Raw genomic sequence first — 18,899 nt, 5'->3', positions numbered from 1 at the left:
TGCCTATTTGTTTAGGCTTTGACCTCGGGGCCATGTGCAATTAACACTTGACTTTGGAGACCCCTGAAGGTAAACTAAGTAGTTCAAATATGTTCCCTTCTTGATCTTGTTCTTCTTCACATGATAGGAAAGATTTCTGGACTCTGCAGATCTTGGGTTCGATGGGAAATCCTTGGCAGGAGTGGGTTTCACTTCCAAGGGCTGGAGTAAAGGTCTCAGAGTTGCCTCTCTTCTCAAGAGTTCATGAGCAACTCCTCTTTAAGCTGGCAGTTGAACTTCCAGCCCAAACCTCTTCTCCAAGATTTTAAGAATTCTAAGCAGGTTCTCTCCTGTCAATCACTGCTACACTGCATTCCATGGCATTTCCTTACAACCCTATTTCTTTTGCCAAAATACCATCTCTCAGCTGATATGAAAATGCCTATATTCCATATTTAAGTATGAGCGCCCCAACTTCATGTGTGCAAAAAACTGAGTGGGTATCCCAGCACAAAGTCTGCAACTTTGGTAACTAGAAATGCTGTTGCTGCCACCCCTTAAGCATGGAGGCACCTGCCACTATAGGATCTAACTGGCCAGAATAATGGGCTATAGGTCAGTGATGTGGTCCCAAACTCTGTGTAAAAACACCTGAAGCTACACCCCTTATGCACATAGAGCATGAATGGCTTTGAATAGTCAGGGATAACTAGAGCAAGGGCTGATAAAATTGCCTCCTTTGGCTTTGCAATCACTTGCAAATGCTCTGGTTTTAATTTCAGTGGTTCTTTTTCACTATTCTTTGTTAAAAGTATCAGTGGTTTAGTAATTTCTCCATACCTGGGGATCCACTGTCTACAAAATCCCATGGTACCTAAGATTTCCTTTAGCTGTTTCTTGGTTTTAGGGGCACTCAACTTCTGTATGTCTGCTATCCTCTTTTGGAAAATGTACCTGGACCTCTCAGAAAGCACAAACCCAAGATATTTCATGTGGAACAAACACCATTGCACTTTAGATTTTGATATTTTGTGACCTCTCTCATATAACTCCAACAAAAAGATGTTTGCTATCATGCTGGCACACTTTGGCTGATGGTGATGAGAGAAGCAGATTGTCTACAAAATGTATCAGCCTACTACCTTTGAAATGCATGTTTGCAAGATCTTTAGTTAAAATTTGGGAAAATAGTGAAGGACTTTCACAGAATCCCTGGGGCATTCTTCGCCAGGTAACCGAGTCCCTTTCCATGTAAAAGTAAATTCTTTTGGGAGTCTTCATGGATTGGGATGAAGAAGAAAGCAGAACACAGATCCACCACTGTGAAATACTTTGCATGAGTGGGAATCTCAGATATTATTGTAGCAGGATTTGGTACAACAGGATTTTTTTTAATAACATGATCATTTACAGCTCAAATCTTGGACAAATCTATAGACAACTTTTCCATTTGCATCTAGTTTGGGTTTCTTCACAGGTAATATGGGTGTATTATACTGAAAGATACAGGGTACTATTATGCCTTGTTGTAATAGGAACTGTATTATAGGGGTTATCCCTTCAATTGCTTCTTTACTCAGTGGGTATTGTGGAATAGTTGGTGCTGGACCTCCTTTAGTTTCAATCTTTACAGGGACCACTGATTTTAATAACACAATATCTGTGGAACTATGGGCCCATAAACCTTCAGGGATATCTATTGGAATTTCATAGATGTGATTTCCTTCACCATCTGAATCTATTGCATCTAGAAACACTGGAAAAAGATTTATGGATTCTTCAGGTAGTTCTAGTGAAATATCTCCTGTAGGGGTACACACAATAGTTGCCCTGAGTTACACAAAAGATCTTGACCCACTAAATTCATTGTGGAATTTGGCATAAGCAAAAATGAATGTTCTACTCTAAGAGGTCCCAATGACACCATTATTTTATTTTATTTTTTAAATCCTTACCTTCCGTCCTGGAGTCAATACTGTGTATTGGCTCCAAGGCAGAAGAGTGGTAAGGGCTAGGTAAGGGTCACACAGCTAGGAAGTGTCTGAGGCCAGATTCCAATGACACCATTATTGATGGCAATTTCTTTACGACTTGGGGTTTCCCTGTCACATCTACAACTTCCATTGTTCCCACTGCTTTACACTCATCAGGGGATTTTTGCAACACAGATTTTGCAGCACCTATGTCAAGCAGGCAGTCATACAAATGGCTTCCCACATTCAGGGTAACATGGGGTTCTGTGCTATTCTCAAGGGAATGCACTGGAATAATTGGTGCTAATACAGCAGGATCAGGAAAACTAAGTTCTTGTTCCTGTCCTCCACACCCTATTCCTTCAGTCACTTCTCTTATATCATTTTGCCAATTCACTAAGTTCTGTTTCATTATCTATATTCACTTCTCCTTTATATTCATTCACTATACTTTCAGTTGCAGTCCCCTCTGCACACCTTCATAACACAGCTTCCCCATGTTGTCCCTTCTGCACCTCCATCTTTTGGGGGTTCCCACCAGCTACCTGTGAGTATTTAGGATGTATACCCGCTTTTATATAATCTTGCATTGCTCCTAAGTCTGGGGCTTGTGCTAACTCATTGAAATATCTATTGTCATAATGGTTGGGGTAATTTGGCCTTCCATACTGATATCCATTATCAAATCCATTAAATATATTATATTTGTGCCTTGGTTTCCCCTGAAGTTCCCACCATGGCGCCTGAAATTCTGCCTAAAAACCTGTCCCCTGAAATGACAGTCTCTCAACATGTGACCTGGCCTATCATAAATAGCAGTGAGGGGCTTGTCTGTATCCTCTGGAGTTGTTATAAGTTGTTCTAGGTGGTCTGTATTCTTTAAGTGCTGCTACCGGTTTGTCTTGCACATCATTACTTTCCAACTTAAGCTTCAGGTCTTTAATTTCTTTTGTTATATTGTCTATTATAGCATTCTTTTTATTGGACTATCTGTCTTATCCTGGTAAATGTAAGATGCTATGCATCTAATTTCATCCAGCTCCATATGATCCCAATTTGGAGAGTTACTTCTGGAAAAATTTCAGACTACAGGGCATACATTTTTAACAAACTGCCTCCTGATATGATTTACATCTCTATCTCTGCATATGTCTATGCCTATCCATTTTTCCACTGAATCTATTACTTTGTCCAGGAAAGTAGATGGGGTCTCTCCCACTTCCTGTCTTATCCTTTCAAACTTGGACCATGTCCCTGGTCTTTTTGAATTGTTCTTCATTGTCTGGATAATGGCCTCTCTGGCTCTAATCAAGTCCCTGTATACTGCAAAATAATTGGCTTCCCAATTTGGATTTTCAGAGGGCCAATCAGCTAGTCTAGAGTTCCTGTTTGTATCATTGATAATTTTGTTTCTCCCTTTTGGATAATAATTCATCCATTAAAATGTCAAAATCAAGATAGCTTAGATCATATAGCTTAACAATCTTTTAAAAATGTTTAACCATAGCCATTGGTTCATTGTCAAAGCTTGGAGTTGATGTTTTAAATGAATCCAAATCAGTGTGGGAAAATCCCTTGTGACATCTAATATGCAGAATACCATTCTCTGGGGTTATCACTGGAACCTCCCTGAGTGGAATCATTTGTGCTGGGGTAGTTTCTTGTGCCTCGGTCTCTTTTTTCAATTTGGTTGCCTCACATAGTCTATCCATTGCCTCTTTCTCATTTTCAATGTCTGTTCAATTTTACCTCTAGGTAATTCACTTTAAGCTTAAGCTCATTGACAATAATTTGTTTTAGGATCATATGTTTCCAGTTGTTAAAAAGGAAAACCCCTATCTTCCTTCACTATCCACAGGAGCAGGGCACCGCATAGCATTGCTGGCAAGTATGCTATTACATCATAGAATGTTACCATTAAAAGTCTTTAAGCACTGTGGTAAGGTAACCCCTTTGATATACTGGGGAATAGTATACAGAAATAACATGGATAAAAATGTTATATCAAAAAGCCACATGGTGTTTTAGAGGCTTGTTCAAACTGCCTTTCAAAAACGACTTTGCAGCAAAAGTAGCTTCTTGGGCTTGCTTTGCTGGGTTTCTGTGTTGCAAAACAGCGCCCCCTAGTGAGAGGACCACTGTAATTACCCAGGAAAAAGTGGTCACTGAATTCTGTGATAATGGCCGACACTGAACTAAATTGCTTTTCTTAAAAAAGTCAAAATGTAGTAAGTTCGTCTGTTGTTGCTCACCAAGCTATAAGATACTTTTGGAAACTGTATCCAAAAGTCCCTACTATTTGCTGTTTATTATAAGAGGTCAGCTGCCTGCTTGTTTGCTTAGGCTTTGACCTCAGGGCCATGGGCAATTAAGGCTTGACTTTGGAGACTAGTATAAAAATTAAACTCTTTTATTTAGATTATAGGATTTAAAAAGGTAGTAAGGTATAACAGGAAGGGATCCCTATCACTAAGAGGATTTCCAACTAATGCCACCCACTTTCTGATGCCTCATGTGTCTCTTCATTCCTGGATAACCAGGGTACTCTAATCCTCCTTATGACTCACTAAAAACCCAAAATCTTAACTAAATAACCTATCACTAATAGTCTTATAAACAATATATATAATCCTTAAAGTAAGTCTCCAGATATTTTTGCTTCAGTGTCAGCTAGTCAGGTAATCCTGACTGAGGCCTAGCCAAACCCTGCCTTCAATCTGTTTTTTTCCAAAAGGTAAAGAGAAAGATTGTCTTCTTTTCTTGTCAGGATTTAATGCAAGCTATACAGTCACTCTTCTCTTTTCCAAAACTGCCCATCTAGGTATTTCCAAATGTTTTTTAAAATAAAAATCCCAGAGAGTTTAGGAGAGCCTGTATCTTAGGCCAAGCATGGTCCCAAAACTGCTCAGAATCTCCTCAGAATTCAGAACGTCAGTTGGAAACCCCTACCTGAGAATTCCAACAGATTTTTCTCTCTCATTCTAAACTGGCTTAAGACCATCTGACAGAATTTTTCTGTCCTGACACTTAACTTAAGAGAGCAATATATAGGGGATGAGGGTCTGTACAAGGTGGAGTAGCTGTGTCAGAGGAGAGAAGGGAGTGTATTCAAGAGATGTTTAAAGAATAGAATTGGCAGGTCTTGGCAACAGGTTGGATATGGGGGGGGGGGTAGAGAGGATAAGGAGTCTGAGGATGATCTTAGATTGGGAGCCTGGGAGATTGGAAGGAGGCTTGGACTTCTACAATAATAGGGAAGGAGGAGGGGAGTGAGTTTAGGGGGAAAGATCCATGAGGTTATTTTTGGACACAGTGAGTTAAAGATGTCTATTGGACATCCAGTTTGAGAGGCCGAAAGGCCACTGGAGATGTGAGACTGGAAGTCATCAGAGAGATACTGGGCAGGAAAGGTACCTTCAAACTTCCAAACAAGATCACAACTGGTGATAGTTTGATGGTTGGTTAGTTAATGAAGAGCTAGGTTTGACCTGAACTTTTCTCAATGAGCCTTATACTCCAAGAGTTATTCTCTTGTGTGAAGTCTTATGTTTGATGAGGGATGAACGCCACCTGAAGAATTTCCCACATTCCTTACATTCATATGACTTCTCTCCAGTATGGGTTTTCACATGCTCTGTAAGAGATGAGCTATAGCTGAAGGATTTCCCACATACATTGCAATGATAAGGTTTCTCTCCAGTGTGAGTTCTTATATGATGGGTAAGGGATGAACTGTAGCTAAAGGCTTTCCCACATTCATTGCACTGATAGGGCTTCTTACCATTGTGAGTTTGATGATGTTGGGAAAGGGAGGTACAGTAACTAAAGGCTTTCCCACATACCTTACATTTGTAAGGTTTCTCTCCTGTATGAGTTTTCTGATGTTGAATAAAGGCTGAGCAGTACCTGAAGGTTTTCCCACACTCGGTGCATTCGTAGGGTTTCTCTCCAGTGTGAATCCTCTGGTGCTGTGTGAGGAAGGAATTCTGGCTAAAGGCCTTCCCACAGACACTGCACTCATAAGGCTTCTCTCCAGTATGAATTTGTTGATGTTGATTAAGGACTGAGCAGTAGCTGAAGGTCTTTCCGCACTCACCACATACATAAGGTCTCTCCCCAGTGTGAACTCTCTGATGGTAATACAGGGATGCCCGTTGGCTGAAGGCTTTCCCACAGTTACTACATTTATAGGGTTTCTCTCCAGTGTGAATCCTCTGATGCTGCGTGAGGAAGGAATTCTGGCTGAAGGCTTTCCCACAGACACCACATTCATAAGGCTTCTCTCCAGTATGAATTTGCTGATGTTGTGTAAGGACTGAATAGTACCTAAAGGCTTTCCCACATTCACTGCACAAATAGGGCTTCTCTCCAGTATGAGTTCTTTGATGGTAACACAAGGATGATTTCTGGCTAAAAGCTTTCCCACATTCATTACACTCAAAAGGTTTCTCACCAGTATGAATTCTCTGATGTTTGGTAAGGCATGTGCTCCAGCTGAAGGTTTTCCCACACTCAGTACATTTATAAATTCTCTCCCGACTGTGTGTTTTCTTGGGAGTGACTGTCACCTGCCTTAATTGTTTCTCCAGATTCCTCTGCTGCCCTTTTAACTTTTCTGGACATTTCCAGGTTTCTTCTAGTTTGGAGTCCCAGGGAGCATCCTTTATAAGCCTTTCCAACACTGGAGATGACATTTTCGTTTCAGACATAAATTCCAAGCCTGAAGGAATAAAAAAAAAATATATATATATATATATATATATATATAAATTCCCTGTTCTCTGAACTGAGAGAGGAAAAAAATGCCTTTAATGGGAATGGGAAATGAAAATTAGTGCTTATCAGTGTCATCTCAGAAAGACAATAGTCAGGGGAGCCCTGGGTCTGAATCTAATTACATCCCAATCCACCTCAGTTTCCTAGTCTGCAAAACGGGAATAATAAAGCCAAATATAACTTTCTCCTAGGGTTGCTGTGAGGGAAAGACTTTGAATATGGATGATGGCTCTAAGGATGGGCCTGATGGGAGCTGATTATTCACATTTGCATATATCACATCCTGTGAAGTCTGAGTTGTGTTTTCTTATCTCCCACCTTCTGCCTCCCCAGCCCTAGGTTGTAGACAGCTTGGCTCTACAGTGGGAATGGTGACTGGAGGACAAGTTCAGTGGTGGTGGGATGCAGGGAAAGACAAGAGCATGAACCAGTGGTTGGAAGCCAGGGGAGAGGGACTTTTAGAGGGTCTGCCAACACCCCCATAACCCAGCAATGGGTGAGGGCTTTTAGGTGCCTCATCTCACTTCCCTTTTCAAACCAGACTCCTAGAAAAAGCTTTGTACACTTATTGCTTCTAATTTCTCACCTCCCAATTCCTTGAAATCTGGCTTCCAGCTCTACTACTTGATGGAAAAGTCATGAAATTCCCTCATTTCTCAATCCAAGGGACTCTTCTCAATTGTCCTTCTTGACTTCACTGCAGTACTAAACATTAAGGGCTGGTCTGTCATGGTTTTCTTCTTGGCCATCAAAATAGCCTTCCTCAGTTCCTTTTACAGGTTTATCATCTGTATCCTGATCCCCAAACCCAGGGCTCCATCTGAGTTCTCTCCTTTCTCTACAAACTCTTTTGTCCATCGTTCAGCTCCCATGGAATCCATGATCATCTCTAACCAGATGACATTCAATCTACATATCTAATATGCTCCTCTCTCCTCTAGTCCCCTAGCTCCAATTGCCTGCTTGGTATCTCTGGCTTGATGTCCCAGAGGCAGCTGAGATTTCACACAGCCAAACCAGACTCTTCATAATTCCCCAGCCACCCTCAGAAATGTCTCTACTTAGGGCAAGGGGCGTCCATGGTTCCAGTCACTTAGGTTCACAATCCAGGAGTCACCTTTGACTCTCACTCACCTCTCCTCCCCAATCAGTTGTTAAATCTTGTTTATTCTCAAACCTGTGTCCCAAAGAAGAGAGGCTCTCCATTTCTCTAAGAGATACCCAGACTGGAGCTAGGCACTTACCCTGAACCTCCTGCCATGTTCTCCTCCCATAAGTAGATTCAGTGGAGGTGGTGTGTGTGTGTGTGTGTGTGTGTGTGTGTGTGTGTGAGAGAGAGAGAGAGAGAGAGAGAGAGAGAGACGGCTACAGGCATGTTGGGAAATGAATGGGCATGATGTTAGGCTCTTGATCTGGTAGATAAGAGGGAATCACCATAGCCTGTGAGCAGGAGAGTGACATGAAAATCTTTCTTGTTCAAAATTCAATTAAATGTTTAGAGGAGCAAAGGCCTTTAAGACACAAAATCATCTTTGGCCAAGAATCTTTGGGGCAAAATCTGGGCATCCACATAAAGTTCACTTAACAGAAGGGCTTCTAGGAACACTTACTTGTACCTACTACAAAGGGGTCAAAAGTATTGGAAGAGTGAAGGAGTCTCAGGAGAGTGAGTAGGAGAGTGAGTTGAGGGGGCCTTAACTCAATCTTCCTATCTTCCTTCCTTCCTTCCTTCCTTCCTTCCTTCCTTCCTTCCTTCCTTCCTTCCTTCCTTCCTTCCTTCCTTCCTTCCTTCCTTCCTTCCTTCCTTCCTTCCTTCCTTCCTTCCTTCCTTCCTTCCTTCCTTCCTTCCTTCCTTCCTTCCTTCCTTCCTTCCTTCCTTCCTTCCTTCCTTCCTTCCTTCCTTCCTTCCTTCCTTCCTTCCTCTCTCTGTCTCATTCTATGTCTCTCTGCCTTTTTCTTCCTTTTTTTCTTCCTTTCTTCTTTTCTTCCTTCTGTCTTAGAATTGATACCAAGTTTTGATTATAAGGCAGGAGAGCAGTAAGGGCAGGCTTGCCCAGAGTCACACACTTAGGAAGTGTCTGAGGTCACATTTGAACTATCTAGTTACCCCACTTGGTCATTTTCTCTATTGTTGTTTCCTATTTCTAACCTAGAAGGAAGATTAAGGGGGAAATGCCTCTTGAAATTAAAGGTAGGGACCTCAAGATAGATCAGTGGCTAGAGTGCCAGGCCTGGAACTGGGAGGACCTGAGTTCAAATTTGGACTCACATATTTCCTAGCTGTGAGACCCTGTGCAAATCACTTAACCCCATTTGCCTACGCCTTGCCCTTCTATCTTAGAGATGTTACTAAGACAGAAAGTAAGGATTAAAAAAATTTTTTTAAAGAAATTAAAGGCAGGGGTTTTATTCCTACGCCTTTGTCAAGTGGGGAAGAGGAGTGGAGTAAGATGAGTCAGTCAGGAGATAGCAAGAAGCCACCTAGGGGCTTCTAGTGTTCTAGCCATCGGCTAGGGCTGAATGACCAGTCTGTCAATGGCCACAAACACTTTAAGTAACAGAAAGCTAAAGTGATCTCCAAAAATGAGAGAAATGTTGCTGGCAGGGGCAGTACAATTTTTGTTGTATAGACAATATATCTCAGCCAGCAAAGTGGATATCAAGAAGATAAATGTATTTTTAAAATATTTAAACTAATTTTAGGGTTTTCCCCTATACAAAAAAAGCACACAAGTAATAAACTTTATGTGCCCCAAAAAACAAGTGGACAAAAGGATCAAGGAGAACCATTGGAAAAACTGATGAAAAGGTAATAACTTGAGGTAGAGGAGGGACAGGGACTAGGTGGCTCAGTGGATAGAGAGTCAGATGAGAGGTCCTGGGTTCAAATATAACTTAGATACTTTCTATCTATGAGACCCTGGGCAAGTCACTTAAAGCCCCGCCCCCTTGCTTAGTCCTTACCACTCTTTTGCCTTGGAACCAATACACAATATTAATTCTAAGATGGATGGCAAAGACTTAAAAAAGAAAAAAAAAGGAAATAAATTTCAAAATATGCCTTAAAAGAGCAATTACACAAAACTCTAGTACTGGATTTTAAAAACAGCTCAATGAAGCCAAAGAGAAGCCAGAAGAAAACCAAATAAATAAATATGTGTGAGAGAACGATGTTAATAAAACCAGAAGAGGGGGATGATGAGAAGAGAATGGCCCTAAGGAATGAGAGGACAGAAGTAGAACTAAAGATACATTCGTGTTCATTTCCTTCCACGATGACACTCCTATTAATGCTCTTACAACCCTTCTGTCTCAAGGACCCTGAACTGAGTTCCCCGACCCCAGCCTGTTCAAGGTGTGGCCCTTCCCTGACAAGCTCTCGCTCTCAGCATTCATGGCCTCCCTGGATGGTTCAGTCCCTCACCTGGATGGGTGCCTCTGCAGTCTTCTTTCTCCAGCATCCATGGCTCATCTCCTCGTTCCAGGTGAGAAATCACATCCGGCTGGGCCTGCAGCAGCCCTGCTCATGGGAAGAGAAAGGGGGTGTTTTTGCTTCTGCTCAAAGGAAAGGGAGTCACCCGAGTGCCAGCCTTTGGCTGGGAGGGAAGAGAGGACACAGCCTGGAAGACAGTACAAAGGAGTTCTAGAGCAGAGGAAAGGCCTCTTCTGTGCTTTTGAAGAGGAGGCTCTCTGGGTCAAGAAGGACAGAGAGTTTGTTTGTCCAGCAGGATAGCAGCAAAGATCCCCTCACTGGGAAGGGTCCTGGGAAAGAGTCCTCAGTCTGGGGAAAGAGAATAATGATAGAATCCACTGGGCAGCCCAGCTAATCTGGCCAATTCTAATTCTACAAAGCACGGGGCTCTTTCCTGGGAACAGAAGTAGAAATGCTTTGGCTACGGGCCACAAAAAGATTGGGAATCTCTAACCCCAGGACCCTAATATTAGGTGGCAAGTGACAATAATCTAGGAGGCTAGGATGTGCCAAAGGACAGATTCTGAATCTCACAGGAAATTGTCCTTACCCAGGGAGACCAGGTTCCTGTAATTCTCCAGCATCACGTCCCTGTAGAGGCCCTTCTGGGCAGGCTCCAGCAGCCCCCATTCATCCTGGGTGAAGTCCACAGCCACATCCTTGAATGTTATTGGCCCCTGAAACGTCACAAACAGTCTGGCTTGTCCGGGGTGCATCTCCCCATCTGGCCCTGGGGAGGCTTGTGACGGGGGCCAAATGCCGAAGAAATCGTTCTGACATTACTCAGGGCTCTGAGGCTTAAGTCTTTATTGAGCACCTGCTTTGTGCCTCCTGCGAGACCTCAGGAAGCAGATACGTACAAAACTGGAGCCATGTAGAAGCTCGTACACATTCTCAGGGTAAAAGCGGGATTCACCTTCCAGCAAATCCCAGCCACTGTGAGTCGGGGGAACTAAGTGGGGAGGCGGTGGGAGGAGGAGGGGAAGGTCCGAAGGATCGGAAGTGAACTATGGAGGGGCAACCACATGAGTCTTATGTGTTTTCTCTGGAGGGAGATCGAGGCTGTCCTATCACTAATATGCCTTCTTGCCACAAGTGCTCGTATGGGATCTGCGATGCTTTTTGTCCACAGCTGTGAATTTCCCAGGAGTACGCGGGGTGGGAAAAACCGAACCAGAAAGACGTTTTGTGGGGACTGCCCCAAGACTAGACTGGGTTGCTGTAAGTCTGGTGGCGAAGGGGCTGGCCCAGGGACTACATCTGCTTTGCATCCATTCTGTGTCCGTACTGTTTGTCCCAGTAGAGTATTAGCTCCCTGGCGGCAGGGCCTGTTTCGCCCTTGTTTTTGCATCTCCAGTCCCTAGCGCAGCGGTCACTAGGTGGTGTGTTTTGTCCCCTCAAGAGACAACATCCATTGAGGACAGGGAGGATGCTTCATGCTAGACTGTCTGAAAGGGCAGGGGCTGGGTCTTTCCTTGGCATTCCCTCCCTGGTGCCTAGCAAAGGAGCTCACCCTTACCAGGCAACGGAGACACATTTGCTGATTTTTACATACAGCAGAGCCCCCTTATCCACGGCTTTGTTTCTCATGGCTTCAGTTATCCGGATGTCTGCCCAGAGAGTGGTCGCTACCCCCTGGGGGTCTCTCCTGCTTTTCCTTTTTCAGTGTTTGTGGAGGGAGAGAAAGGAGTCTGTGGAACCTTGCGACAAGGGCCGGAGGGGTTGGGGTCAGCAGGGGCGTGTTTCTCCCCAAGGTGGGTCTTGGAATGCATCCTCTCCTGGAGATGGGCCCCACTCTATTTCGTATGCCCACCGCACTTGGCACAGCCCGGGGGTCAGATACGGAGGGACGGGGACCCAAGAGCACTTCAGAAAAGAGGTACACGAGGGCTAGAATCGTTAACGACAAGCTCAAGGTTGCCAAAAAATCAGTGACAAAATTGGGATTCAACCTCAGACCCTCAGACCCAAGCCAAAGCTCTCTCCCCGGGCCATGCTGACTCTAGGACAGGCCCCAGAAATGCTCAGTGAGATAACTGGGGGGCTGTTGGGTGGGGCAGCTGCCTGAAGAATTCATTGCCCGCCGGAAGGCCTTGTGTCCTAAGGAAGTGGGCTCGGGCCTCTGCACAAGTAAGGACTCCTGGGCAAAGAAGCTTGCATACAAGAGGCACCGAGGCACCTGCTGGCATTTCAGACGGGGAGAAGAAAGCCACCTCACCTGAGAGCTGGCTGTCAGCGGCTCCGCAGCCATCCCCTCCGTGCCGCCCTCTGTGGCAGAGATAGAGTCCTGAGACGGCAGAGCTGGGGAGACATGAATGACCGTGAAGGAGACCAGCCTTGCTGTCCACACTCATCGGCACAGAAACCCCAACGCCTCCAGAAAGAGGAAGCTCAGAGGGGCTCTCTGGTGCCCCTCCGAGCACAGCAAGCGTCATGATCACTAACGTGGACGTACAGAAAATCCATGGAGACAGGTTGTTGGCAAAGCACATCTGGACGCCAATAAGAGACCAAACTAGATGTGAGGCCTTGGTGGCGATAGAGAGCCACACAGCGCAGTGCCTGGGACATCGCAGGTACTTGTTTGTCGATTAACAGAGCTTTGAGCTAGCTAAGGGATCAGAGCAACTGCAGAAGCAAAATATTGTAGAATGGAACTTTTCTGAGGACAAGGATTCTTTTTTTCCACTTTTATATGGTTTTCCTCACTTATGCCCAGCACAGTATCTGGCACAAAAATGCTTGTGACTGACAGAAGGTACCTCTGTCATCCTCTGGGCATCCCTGGAAGAACAACTAGAGTCTGAGGTGCCAGAAGTCCTCCCTTCCCTTCCTTGTGCCCATACCTCAAACATGGGAGCCACACAATGCCAATGGCATCTTGGCCAAGTCACTTCCTGTTTCTGCATCTTAGATGACTCCGTTATCAAAGGAGGGGCCTCTTGGGCACCTTCCTCTCTTTAATATGAGGTCCTCTGAACATCCAGTTAGGGGATGCTGCTGCTCATATTGCTCTCCATAAAGCTTTATGAAGGTAGGGCAGTTGGGTGGTTCAGTGGATAGAAAACCAGGCCTAGAGACGGGAGGTCCTGGGTTCCAATCTGGCCTCAGACACTTCCTAGCTGTGTGACCCTGGGCAAGTCAATTAACCCCCCACTGCCTAGCCCTTGCTGCTCTTCTTCCTTGGAACCAATACATAGTATTGATTGTAAGACAGATGGTAAGAGTTTAAAAAAACAAAACCAAACTTTATGAAGGGTCAGGTAAGTCCATGACTATTATTACTAAATAATTGGTGATGTGAACCTAAACAAAAGCCTAGACCTGGGAAACAGGTTAGAGACAATGAAAAAGACCCTTGAGTAATGTTCAAAGCAAAAATATGGCAGGGATGGGTCCTCTGGCCAGGGTCCAACAGATTGTATGTTACGAGAAAATGAGGAGAAAGTCCTCTTTTACTCCTGTCTTCTCCATGAACAAGAATGGGTTAAATGAGAAAAAGCAAAATAGACAATTAAGAAGGAATTTGAGGGGCCTTTGGTGGCACAGTAGATAGAGAATTGGGCTTGGAGTCAGGAAGACCTGAGTTCAAACTTAGTTTCAGTCTCTTAGTAGCTGTGTGATCCTGGGCAAGTCACTTGACTTTGCCTACACACACACACACACATACACACACACACACACACACACACACACACACACACACACACACACACACACACACACACACACACACTGGAATTTGAGTCCAAGACAGCAAGGAGCCCTTTGGAAGCCAGCTCCTTAAATTCAGACAAACTCCCTCCCTGCCAGGGGCCTGGAAGCAGTTGCAAATGGGATCCTCTGAGTCATCAGTAATTTTTAGGAAAGAATGGAGAACTAGATAAAAGCCAGGAGACAGAAGGCTGACCAAAAAAGATGGGAGAAAGGGCTTATGGCACGAATGGCCTTGCCTTCCGTCACCTGGATAACTCCAGGACAGATCCTTAGGCAGCTGGTGAAGAGCCCAGAGAAAGCAAAGTCCTGATTGATGGAGAGCCAGGAACAGCTTCACTGAACACAAGGCGCGACAAGCCCACCTCACCTGCCTTTTTTGGCGATCAGGCAGGGCCTGTCTGGCTTTCAGCGTGACAGCTGAGAAAGTGCGTCAGTAACAGTGCAACCCACACGTAGAAACGGGATGAGTGATGACTCCAAGAGGCTGATTTGTGGCTCCCTGAACCAGCGTCCCCAAAGACGGAGGATTAGCAGCTGGTGCCAAGCTGGCATCGTGTGTCTGTACACGATGGGCGGGCACCCGCCCTGGGCTCTCTGCTCGTCAACATCTCTGCTTATTTTTTTAAGCCCTCCCCTTCCATCTTAAAATCGATACCGTGTACTGCTTCCAAGGTAAAAGAGCTGTAAGGGCTGGGAAACGGGGGTGAAGTGACTTGCTCAGGGCCCCAGAGGCGGAAGTGTCTGAGGCCAGATTTGAACCCAGGACTTCTGGTGTCTAGGCCTGACTATCAAGCAGCCACTTAGCTGCCCCCATCAACGTTTCTTTTTAATGGTCTTGAATGGACCCAGAAAAGGCACATTTATAGAATGTGCACCTGACATCTAAGCGAGAGGAGTAGCTAATGTATTTGTGAGCTGAATTAAGGTCCAGCTATGGTGGAACGATGGACTCAAACCCACAAGATGAATCTCCACAGCAGCAGATGCCAGGAGTATCATAGAGACATCCCTTGACCATGGCTTGTACGGGCCTGACTCAATAATAGCCCCAGGGGGATGCAGTGATAGGTGGGAATATGCAGCCATGGAACGCGTGACTGATCACAGGAGCACAGCATCTTGGCCAAGAGGCGGCAGTCCCACAGCTCTCTGGCATGGCTGAAAGATCCAGACTCTTTTTTTTTAAACCCTTCTTACCTTCTATCTTGGAATCAATGCTGTGTATTGGCTCCAAGGCAGAAGAGTGGTAAGGGCTAGGCCATGGGGGTCAAGTGACTTGTCCAGGGTCACACAGCTAGGACGTGTTTGAGGCCGGATTTGAACTCAGGACCTCCTGTCTCTAGGCCTGGCTCTCCATCCACTGAGCTACCCAGATTCCCCTCAGACTCTTGTAGACACTGACAAACCACAGATCATGCAGAGGAGAAGGACAAAGGCAGGGTCTCGGAAACATAGCGTGATTATAAAGAATGGTTTTGAGAACTAAGGAACAGTGAGGGCAAGTCAGAGGAGCCAATGCTAGACTCCTTGGATCTCCATTTGCTGTTCCTTAAAACATGATGGTTAGACTCCATCATCTCAAAAGGGTCTCTTTTAAGTCCAAACGTCCATGATTCTCACTCACCTGGCTAGGTATGCCCTGGAGAAGAGAAGGCTGAGGGATGTCACTAAATACCTGAAGGAGGAAGCCACAGGCATCCTGTCCTGTTCCAGGTAGCATCACTAGAACCAAAAACAGGAGGAAGAGGGACGGGAAGCTAGATGTGGGCCCAATGGGAAGATGTCCTAATAATCAGAGCAGCCCAGCAAGAGAAGCAGCAGGGTATCAACCAATAGAGGGAGTTCCCCTTTGCAGGGGCCAGATGACTCTACCATAAGCAGGAGCTAAGGCCATTCTTGCCTGGGTTGACCTCTAGGGCCTCTTTGGCTCCTAAGATCTCACCAAAGAGCCACTAGAGGCAAGAATGAGAGAATTTGGCATCACCCCTGATTCTGTCTTCAGAGTCAAAATGAAGAGAATGTTCTGAGGTTGCCTCTGGAACTTGGGACACACAAGGAGAATTTAAAGATCTGCTGTGTGATGTGAAGAATATTAGATGCCTCTGTGCTGAGTAAGGAGAAAACATTCACCCTCCTAACCTGCAAGAGGAATTGGTAATCCGAGTTTTCTTTAGATATCAGCCTCATGGAGAGATCACCTTGGAAAAGAAGGGGCAAGGGCCCTCCATCCCTTTCCTGTCTCCAGTAGGGCCTGCTCTTGCAACCTCCTGGCATTTACTCCTAGCCTGAGTTTCCTTATTTACAAAACGGAGCCAACAACAGCTGCTTTCCTTATCTCAAAGGATGCCAAGAGGAAAAGATCACAGCTGTGATATGGGAAAAGGCCAATCAAGGACCATTCATTTACACTCACAATTGCAAAACTTCCCAAGAAAAGCTTCCAAAGTCTGGGTATTGAGAGGGTGTGGAGAGGGCAAGTGACTGACTTAATAAAGATAACATAGATAATATCTTCCCCAAAGAAAATACTAATGATAATAATCATCCCAGCTAGCATTTATCTAAGACTTGAAGATTTGTAAAATACTTTTCTTTTTTCAGCTCTTGTTTTCTGTCTTAGAATCAATACTAAGTATCAGTTCCAAGGCATTAGACGGGTAAGGCCTAGGCAACTGGGGTTATGTGACTTGCCCAGGGTCACACAATTAGAAAGTATCTGAGGCCTATTGGAACCCAGGACCTTCCATCTCCAGGCCTGCCTCTTTATCCATTGTATCTACTGAGCCACTTAGCACTTTCAAATGTCATTTTGTAATCCTCACAAAACACTGGGAGGTAGATGCTATGATTATCTCCACTTTATAGATGAGGAAATTGAGGCAGGGCTAAGTGACTTGCTCAGGGTAACACAGCAAGTCAGTGTCTGAGGGCGGATTTGAATTTAGGTCTTCTTGACTCCCAGACCAACACTTTATTTATTGTACCACCAGCTGTCTTGGTATCATCTCAAAGGAGGATGTTCTCCCATTGCAAAACTTTTTGGGGGGAGGGTGGTATGTCCAGTGGCCCTGGAAGGATGGGATGCAAAGGGCCAGGATTCCCTAGTCTTTCCAATCACGTCTGACACCAACAGGGTCTTTTCAAAGTTTGCAAAGCATTTCACACACACTCTTATTGGAGCCTCAAAACCACACTGTGAGGTGGGAGCCATTTTTTTCTGTTCTGATCCAGAAGCGTGATTTCATCAGGCCATTGAAGCAGATCTTCACCTCCCTGGTAATTTACAGTCTTAGAACATGGGGGCCCTTAACCTTTGTTTTCCTTTACCATCTTGATACCCGTATTTCCAAGAGAACTGGTTTGCTTTGCAAATCTATGTCCTGTACGCATTTAAGAACTTGATTGCGAGAAGGGGTCAAAAGGCTTCACCACACTGCTGCCAAGGGGACACAGAGAAGGTTATGGATTCCTGTCTCAGAGTTGCCTGGGGTGGAAGTGGGATACTGGAAAGTTAAGTGAGATTAGGGGCAGGACTTGAAACCAGCTCCAACCCTTCCAGTCGCTCATTACTTTCCCAAGACCAACCAACCCCAACGACTCATTCACTCCCACCTTCACCCACATCCCTAATTCTTCTGTTAAGTCTCACCTTTCTTCTCAAGAATTTGGGTCAAATCCTTGGGCTCCGGACGCTGGGGCCTCTCGTGGGTTCCCCCTGGCCCAGGCAAGGGGGTCGAGAATTGCTTTGATCCTTTCTCCGCTCTGTCTTGTGGAACTCTGGGCCTTGTCTTGAAGCCCTGACAAGAGGTCCCGGGGACAGCTGTGTCCCCTCGTTGGAGGAATCCCCGAGGCCTGGAGTCATCTTCCTCCCCCTTCGGGTCCAGGAACCCAACTTGTTCTGGGGGCGCTGGGGCCTGGAGCGACAGAGGGGCGGCCATAACTCAACCTGGGGCTGGGCGCTATCTAACTGGCAATGGCGATTCCGATCAGATGTTGACTGGAAGGGTGCAGCTGCATAAGGAAGTACACCCCGCTCTAGTGCCGAGCCCAGCGGAAGCCTGCAAGGTACAAAGGGCCCACCAGGTGGGCTGCAATGACCTCTTGGGAGATCCGCAGAGGTCCTGGCATCATACACAAGACACACGTGCACATGTTTAAGAGACACAGACGACACCTGTCCAAACGTGACACACACAGACGGCTCCCACTTGGGCCCTTCTCTCACTAGAAGGGACTGGGACGGGGTGGCTCCCCGCCCCCAGCCCCCTTTCTTAAGAGTCACACAAGCACAGCATACACCAGTAGGGCAGAGAATACAAGTGGCCACTCAGACAGACACAAGGGCTTCCACAGGTGCTTGGGGGGAAAGACCCACCTGGGGGGGAGAAGGTGGGAGAAAATTGGGGGAGGGGAAAGAGGTGAGATGGAGGACAGGAAGGATAAACTGGAGGAGAATAATGGGGAGGGAGAGGAAGAACTGGGGAGAGGGAGGAGACTGAGGAAGGGGGAAGAGGGGAAGAATGAATTAGAGTGGGAGGGGGAATTGGGGAAAGGGGAAGAGAAGGAGGAATTGGGGAGGGGAAAATGAATTAAGGAGTGGGAGGAGGTATTGGGGAGGGGGAGAATGAATTGGGGGATGGGAGGATGACCTGGGGAGGGGGGAAATGAATTAAAGGAGAGGAGGAATTGGGTAAGTGGGAGGATGAGTCAGAGAAGGTTAAAAGATGGGGAAGGGGATGGACAGGAGGCGAGAGCGCAGCGACTCCTCGTCCCCCTCTCCAGTTCCGGCTGCGACCACAGGCCCATTTCAGGGTCGGCCTGAGGTGAGCCAGAGGAAGGGAGGGGAAGGACCCCCCCCCATCCCCGCCGAGCACCTGGGGGCCGAAGTCACCTCAGCCGCAGTCGATCAGAGCAAACAAAGAGGACAGTCTCTGCCCCCCCAAACCCTACCCCGCCCCTGCCTTGCCCCCTGCGACGCTGCG

At 45.9% G+C, this 18,899-nt stretch overlaps 1 protein-coding gene and 1 long non-coding RNA gene across 2 annotated transcripts in view; one reads left to right on the top strand and one right to left on the bottom strand.

Moving 5' to 3' along the window:
- Positions 1-10,172, top strand: part of LOC130453932 (uncharacterized) — a 50,765-nt gene extending 40,593 nt beyond the window's left edge. Inside the window, exon 3 of the long non-coding RNA XR_008911599.1 lies at positions 10,046-10,172. This is a non-coding gene — a long non-coding RNA (uncharacterized LOC130453932). The remainder of the gene's footprint in view (positions 1-10,045) is intronic.
- Positions 1,350-18,899, bottom strand: LOC130453487 (zinc finger protein 383-like). The gene is made up of 6 exons (XM_007491880.3): positions 18,792-18,899; positions 17,567-17,975; positions 12,419-12,501; positions 10,751-10,877; positions 10,153-10,248; positions 1,350-6,672 (listed from the first exon to the last, which is right to left on the bottom strand). Exons 2-6 carry the CDS (start codon positions 17,853-17,855, stop codon positions 5,462-5,464), a joined length of 1,806 nt encoding a protein of 601 aa, XP_007491942.2. The 5' UTR covers positions 17,856-17,975; positions 18,792-18,899; the 3' UTR covers positions 1,350-5,461.

The sequence above is a fragment of the Monodelphis domestica genome, chromosome 4 (genome assembly GCF_027887165.1).
Source record: "Monodelphis domestica isolate mMonDom1 chromosome 4, mMonDom1.pri, whole genome shotgun sequence".
Classification (NCBI taxonomy): Eukaryota; Metazoa; Chordata; class Mammalia; order Didelphimorphia; family Didelphidae; genus Monodelphis; species Monodelphis domestica.
The sequence above is the reverse complement of the archived record's forward strand: the minus strand, read 5'-3'. Positions and strand labels throughout refer to the sequence as shown.